This window comes from Amborella trichopoda, chromosome 13, assembly GCF_054954075.1.
Source record: "Amborella trichopoda isolate Santa Cruz 75 chromosome 13, AtrichopodaSantaCruz75HAP2 v2.0, whole genome shotgun sequence".
In the NCBI taxonomy this organism is placed as follows: Eukaryota; Viridiplantae; Streptophyta; class Magnoliopsida; order Amborellales; family Amborellaceae; genus Amborella; species Amborella trichopoda.
Window position 1 is genome coordinate 47,697,492 of NC_142348.1, and position 7,258 is coordinate 47,704,749.

The 7,258-nt window shown below is 35.4% G+C and overlaps 1 protein-coding gene across 1 annotated transcript; it reads left to right on the top strand.

Moving 5' to 3' along the window:
* Nucleotides 1–1,013: 1,013 nt before the first annotated feature.
* LOC18446768 (protein DMR6-LIKE OXYGENASE 2) lies at nucleotides 1,014–6,585 on the top strand. Its single transcript, XM_006856881.4, has 3 exons — nucleotides 1,014–1,871; nucleotides 4,184–4,511; nucleotides 6,040–6,585. The coding sequence occupies exons 1-3, from the start codon at nucleotides 1,375–1,377 to the stop codon at nucleotides 6,313–6,315; spliced, it is 1,101 nt and encodes a 366-aa protein (XP_006856943.3). The 5' UTR covers nucleotides 1,014–1,374; the 3' UTR covers nucleotides 6,316–6,585.
* The last annotated feature ends 673 nt before the right edge of the window (nucleotides 6,586–7,258 follow it).

Here is a 7,258-nt window from a genome sequence, read left to right on the forward strand (position 1 = left end):
ATATTTCTATGTGACCCCAACAATGTATAAGTTATAGGAAAGGTTTCTATACTTCCCCTACAGCATAGAAGTTTCATACTTAACCTACTATTCAAGGGTATTCTAATAATGTTTTTCCACCAAAAATATTTTTTTTATAGTATTTATCATGTGCATCCCTGTCACATCTATGCATGCCCCAAATTTTGTTTCAAAATTATTTGTAGAATAAAAATTAAAAAATAAAAACTATGAGCTGTCCAATCAAGATACGATCATTACGGACCCAATTTGTGACATTGTGACTCAAGCCATCTCAACCATTTACTCAATTGTGACGGCTAAGATCAGGAGTCACATATATAGTTTATGTGCGTGGCGTTACATAAAAGGCTCTCCCTTATCTACTTTTGTTGTTTCTTCTAGATGGTTCATCTTTACTGAAAAGATATCATATTTGCACTGCCTTTCAAGCTCCTGAAAAGATATCATATTTGCACTGCCTTTCAAGCTCCAAATTCATCCATGAGAGTTTGAGAAATGTTTCAAGTCTAAAACCTTGACAATCAGAGCACATGAATGTGTTGGCCGACTCAACCAATACCTTTTCCAAAAATACTGGACAATCGTATATGCTAAGAAGGCAATATCTTCACTAGAAATTGTCATCTTGTATCTCAGATCTCCACCAAATCTGGAGAATTTTGAATGAAACAAAAAAAAACGAAGCAAGGTAACAAATGAACAGGTATGGAAGCGATATATAATTTTGTTGTAAACCACGAACGAATCTATGGAAGCATTGGTGTATAAAATCCTGTTGGTATCGACTTTAGGAATAATTTTTTTCGCTATCTTTCTTCGAGAACAGGCTAAGGTTCCGAATAAAAAAATGAAATGATTTTTCATTATCTCAATTTTAATAATGAACCTCCTGGACTTTGCACCTTCCTATCCACTTATAAAAGGAGGAGGCATTGAGCAAAATGCACACCTTGATCATAGGAAACCAGTGCTTCAGTAAAGAGGTATTGAGAGAATACTTTCAAGTGCTTACGAGAAGTTTCTTGAATGTGAAGTTCTTTTTTGTTTTTCTCATCTTTTATCTTTTCCCTCTTTTTATCTCCAGTCCTTTAGGCTTCAGCTTAGTGGTAGGCATTTCGTGTATCTGCTGCTTAGTGGTAGATATCTCGGGTTTGTGTGAAGAATGTCTAGGGTTCGAAACCTTATAACTTGTCCTAAAACACCAAACGTGCAATGCAGGCTGCTTTTTAATAGAAATTAGCCTATTGGGCAAGATATTACTGAAAAAAAATCTATTAGGACAAATTTCTAGTAATAAAAAGTTATTAGAAAAAATCCAGAGAGAGAAAACACCTTAGGAAGAAAGAGAAGATGCCTACAGCCGTCGACTCAACCGTCATGCTCCCACCACCCATTGAGGCCTCTACCATGGTACCACCTCACCTCCGGCCAAAGCCCGACACTGTAAAATACTTAGAAGACGTTCCTGTAATTGACCTTTCACCACTCCAGACGCCAAATTCTCATGACTTGGCGGACATTGTCGCTCAAGTACACATATCTTTAAAGGAATGGGGCTTCTTTGTGGTTGTAAACCACGGAGTGGCGCCAGGCCTTTGGCCCGAAGTTATAAGAGTTATGTCTGAGTTTTCAAAACTTTCATTCGAGGAGAAGCGAAAGGTTGCCAGAAACCCGAACATGCCATGGGGTTACAACGAAAGTGACCACACGAACAACATAAGGGACTGGGCCGAGGTTTTCGACTTCATGTTGAAAGAAGAACTTTCGATCCCAGCATCGTTGGAGCCAGATTGCCAAGAGACATCGACTCTCCACAACCAGTGGCCAGAAAACCCGGCAGATTTTCGGTATCTGAGAGGCCCCTTCTCTCTCACACACACCCCCACGCACACTTCCACACAAGAACATATACAAAACTCCTTATATCTTCTTCAATTCCATTATCTATCCTACCATCTTTATAACCGAAGGTTCTATTAAAAGTTTAAGCTTCATTTTGTAGGATGACTAGGATTTTTTGTTTAGGATAAAATAGGATTCAAATGTTCCACAAAATGGAGGCAACTGTTTCTTGAGCATTCAAATGGAGGCAACTTATATACGAACATTAAGATCAGCTGTAAAGCTCTAATAAAGAGCTCATCTATGCTGCATACTAACTGCCTGATTGTGTGTTTGTGGATCGACAGAGAAAGGATATTTGATTTAAAGAGTGATGTGACCCCGTATCCTCTCTCTTTATTTTCTCTTTATTTTTTCCTTTTCATGGAGATTGGCTCATATGTGCTTTTTTCTTAGGAAGAATTCTCTTCTTAAAAGTATCGAGTATTGACTAACTTTTTATTGCCCTCTCTCATTACCATAGAAGAAGTTTGGGTGCAGTTTATACAAGGTATCAACCTTAAACAACCAAAGTAAGAGCAAAAGCAGTTTTGGTCCCAGATTCCTTGAAAATTTATTCCTACTATGAATGATGAAATGGAACATCTATGTGGGGATCAGTTTTTTTCCCATTTATTACAATATGCTCCCCATTTATTCCAAACTTACATGGAGCTCCCCTCCCCCCGTCGACTGTTCGCCTTTTTTAATTTTTTATAATTTTACCCCCATCCAATATTTCCAACATCGGATAGATGGGAAATTGGTTTTTTAAATCTTTTTTTATTTTCATGGCCCGTTAAATATCATTGTACCCTTATTTCTTAGTCTATTCAATATTGATGATGTTGGACCATCCTAAAACATACGTTGTGTTCAACATTTGTGATATTGGATATCTCCAAATCTTTGCCTTTGGGCTATTTGATATTTGCAACAGCATACGTTGTTTTCAACGCTTGTGATATTCGACATCTCCAAATCTTTGTCTTTGGGCTATCTAATAGTTGCAGCAACGGCCAAGTCTCTTACCTAGGATTGAGATGTCCGGTGCTTTTTCCCATACTAGAGAAAGAATTTTCCCATGAGCGGTCTGCTTTCCTATGAATCAAACATGCGAAAGCAGTGGTCTGCCGGGATTCTCTTTCAAATAGAGATTTCCTACGAACCAAGCTTGCCCATAGACTAGTTTTGGTTTTCGTTCTTATTACTTATATAGATATGGGAATTGATCCATGATGTTCCATATTGGCGAGTTTTGACATTTTTATCATATGTGATTTTGGGATTGCTAATTTTGTCTTTTATTTGAGTTTAAAAATATTTTTTCCTTTTTTTTAAAATGAATTCCAGGTCCTTTACGGTATAAATTTGTGCACATTTTCTTTTCTTTTTTTCATTAAGGGTGTGGTTTCTATAAATTTGCAACCTTCAACGATCCAATTAAGGCGCAACTCCAAATTTTATTGTAATATGATATTTTTGTGTAAAAAAGTATTAGGATTATCTGAAAATCTATTTTCATATCTAATTATAAAATTTTAAATACCAAAAATGTTAAAATCAAGAAGATCTACAAATATATGAAAATCTTGAAAATGGACGGTCTAAATAATGTGTTGTAAGATACACTATTTTTGGGACTCAAAATCTTTTTTTTTTTTTTCATATTAATGCATCTCGATGTCGAGATGATCAATTAGAGGGTTTTTCAACATTAAAATAACATTTTCCGATGGATTTTTGAGGTACATCTTTAATTCTACATTTTAAGGTTGCAACCTTATACAAACTTTTTCCTTTAATAAATTAGATGGAAAGTATAGTATCCTGAACATTTAAAGGGTACATGCAACTCTCCCAGCATTTCATATTAAAAAAGGCATTTCATATTAAAAAAAGAAAAGAAAAGAAATTGGACAGTCATAATTATTTCTGCAACTATGTTTAATTTGAATTTAATGGAACTACTAGGCTCATTCAGGAACACTTAAAATTTGACAAAAATACTCTTAAATGTTTCAAAGATAGTTTGATCAATTTTTATTTTTAAAATAATTTTATATTTTTTAGTTGAGCCTAAGGGGCGCACAAACACCTTTAATATTTCCGGTCAATCGAATTAGTAGAGAAAGCTATTATCTAAGTTTTGTCACACAACCAGGACATCTATTTTTTTCTCTCCTTTTTTTTTTTTCCTTAAAATACCCAAGAACCTCATAAGGTTTTACACCTATTTCTACATAAATAGCATAAATTTTGAATTTTTCCATGACAGGAAAGTCTGCCAGGAATTTACACAGGCTGCTTCAAAATTGATGTGCCAATTGCTAGAGCTCATCGCACTCAGCCTAGGCTTACCAGCTGATCGCTTCAACCGTTACCTTGAGAACCACATGAACTACGCTAGAATCAACTATTTTCCAATATGCCCTACTCCCGAATTGGTTCTAGGCAAAGGAGCTCACAAGGACCATGCTATCTTGACCCTCCTGACCACAAATGAAGTCAGTGGGCTCGAGTTGAAGCGAAAATCGGACGGTGAATGGCTCCGACTGAGACCCATTCCTGATTCAGTGGTGGTCATCATGGCAGGTGTTCTACAGGTATTAGACAAAAAATACATGTGTAGTTAGCTCGACCTTCCTTTAGTGGTTTGGGAGTAAATGCATAACACAACATCCAAAGGTTCAAACTAATCTAGCCTTCAGTAAATAGGAATGGACACCAAGCATAGCGGTCAGGGTAATTGGTGCCACAGCATGAAATCTTATCTTTCATTCCTACCATGAGTAGTGAATTTTTCCCCTATGATCTGACCCAACCCCGTCCCCCTTCACCAAAACAAAATTCTAGCCTTTCCCGAAAATGAAGAATGGGACAATGGATGAATCGGTTATAAATTATAAAAAGAGTTGTTAAAATTTTGTTTGTTTATTATGAGATCATTACACACTCTCATAATTACCAAATTGTTCCTTTAGATTAAAATGAACCCACTATCCATTTAGTACCAGAATATATTGGATCAGGGTTTACATCGAGGTTTTCATGGTTGCAAACATGTAACTTACTCTATGAAGGTTCAACTATTTTGGACACTCATATATCCTTATTTTATGGCACAAATTTTTTTTATTAAAGGCATTTTTCAGTATTCGGAACAGTACGATAAATATTTCTATTAAAAAGTAATAGCATTTACTGCTGGTAAAAAAACAATCATTGTTCCATTTGGGTGATGTCATCCTGCACTATAAGTAATAAATGCTTTTATTTTTATCAAGAATTTCAATTTTACTTATGTTTAATAACCTAAAATACCCCTAGGCAAAAAGGTTACTATGTGGAGTAAGAGTATTGAGTGTCAAAAATAGTGAATAGATTAAGTAAATATGTATAAGTACCCTAATATAACCCTTACATGTAAAACTATACTTTAAGCGTGAAATTAACATAATTATAGAAGTAGCTCTTATAAATATATGTGAATATCTATTTTGGATCATGTTTGGTTGTTCCCTTTTATGGAGTTTATTCTTAGCCTATTCAATATTTTGGGCACTTGATATCTTAATGTACAATAGAACAAATTTAATTTAGTAGTGTTTTAGGTAACTAATTAGGGGTAAGAAGAAAGTTTTGTGGTACGGAGTTGTTTTATTAACTATGCTGGACAGCACCCCCACATGGGATGCATAACAGCTGCAATAATTGCGATGTTACTCACATAAAATGTTAATTGGTCTGATTATGATAAAATATTATTCTATTCATAAAAAAATATTTATTTTACCCTTACTAATGAAAATAAGTGCCCTTACTTGAAAATCTTTTGTATCACAAAAAAAGAGTAAATGTCCCATGAGTGTTGAGTAATTTAAGACAATATTCCTTACGAAGGAATAATCAAACATATCCCATCTCTATGTATAACATATACATGAGGGTATTTTTTATCTATAAATATACACAATTAACACTTAAACATAAAAACATGTTAAGGATTGTTTGGAATTATATACTTTTCCTTTTATATTTTCCCACCTCTAAATTATGCCAATGAGTTTTCTTCAACTATTTTCATTGTGTTTGCACTACAAAATTACACTGATCTTATATACATTTTAACAGGTTTGGAGCAACGACGAATATGAGTGCATCGTGCATAGAGTTGTCGTAAACTCGGAGAACGAGAGGTTCTCGATGGTCACTGTAGCTTCACCTTCATATCATGTGATGGTTAAGCCTATTGAGGAGCTTGTCACTGAAGAAAACCCCTCTAAATTCAAAGAATACAAGTGGGGAGATTTCTTCATGTCGAGGAGGGTCAGCAATCTTGACAAGACAAAGACTGCAATTCAAATAACTGACTTCAAGTTAGGAGAGGAGCGCAAGCCTCATGTCTAAGGAGTAAACATTGAGGTTGTTACAAGATTCAAAACATGAAATCCCTCGATGGTTGTTGGTGTCTTTTCAGTCTTCCTCTTAATATGTTCAAATATTTAGGTCCTAAGTCCGCTTTGTTTCCTCCTATCAGATAGATTGATTCTACATAAGGAGTCTGCAACTGTGTGTTGTGTTGGTTGCATCATAAATAAGGAGTCTGGAACTGTGTGCTTTGTTCTTATTGTAACTTTTGCGTTGCTCTGAAATAGATTTCCAATGTATTTTGAAGTACTTCCTTATCTCTTATTTCTTTCATGTTACCTCATGGCATTATGCATTTCTCATTTTTGGGGCGGTTAGCTGTAGTTATAGAGTTCTTTTGGATGCCCAAAACCTTGAATTAACCTTGAGCTGAGCTATACTTGTGTGTGCCCTTGAGTTGTGATCCATCCGGACAGGATTATATATTGGTTTTGTTCTCTAACTGTAGATAGAAAAACCAAAATAATGTAAGAAATAAAGATGTCCTGAAAGAAGCTGTAACATCCTCATGGCTCATCCATTGTAACCATTAATCACAACCACATGTAAGAGTCATAGGGACACTTCTGTTTAATGAAAGATTCATATGTTCAAGAAGGAACACAAGATATTTTTCTGGTATGGTATCAGAGCAATAAGGGCCTTGTTCCTTCATCCACGATCGGAGGTAGCTTCAATTCACATGTTATCTTTTATCAGCGAAGTTCACTATTTCCGCTATGGAAACCTCAGATTATGCCTATCCTAAGTAGTCAGAATCTCCACAAATTTGTATACGGCTCTCACCCGGCTCGATGAAGCTTCTCAAATGCGAAGAGCATAATAGAAACTAAAAAGCAATCCAGATTACTTAACTTGGCTTTCAACTAATCAGTTCGTTTTGAGTGGGATTAACTCAACCTTAATGGACCCTGTCTCGGCA

What these genes read in the sequence shown, in the direction of transcription:
- LOC18446768 (XM_006856881.4), top strand. Translation starts at nt 1,375, where the DNA reads ATGCCTACAGCCGTCGACTCAACCGTCATGCTCCCACCACCCATTGAG. An exon ending in GAAAACCCGGCAGATTTTCG is followed by an intron (nt 1,872 to 4,183) that starts GTATCTGAGAGG and finishes TTTCCATGACAG; the next exon opens with GAAAGTCTGCCAGGAATTTA. An exon ending in TCATGGCAGGTGTTCTACAG is followed by an intron (nt 4,512 to 6,039) that starts GTATTAGACAAA and finishes ACATTTTAACAG; the next exon opens with GTTTGGAGCAACGACGAATA.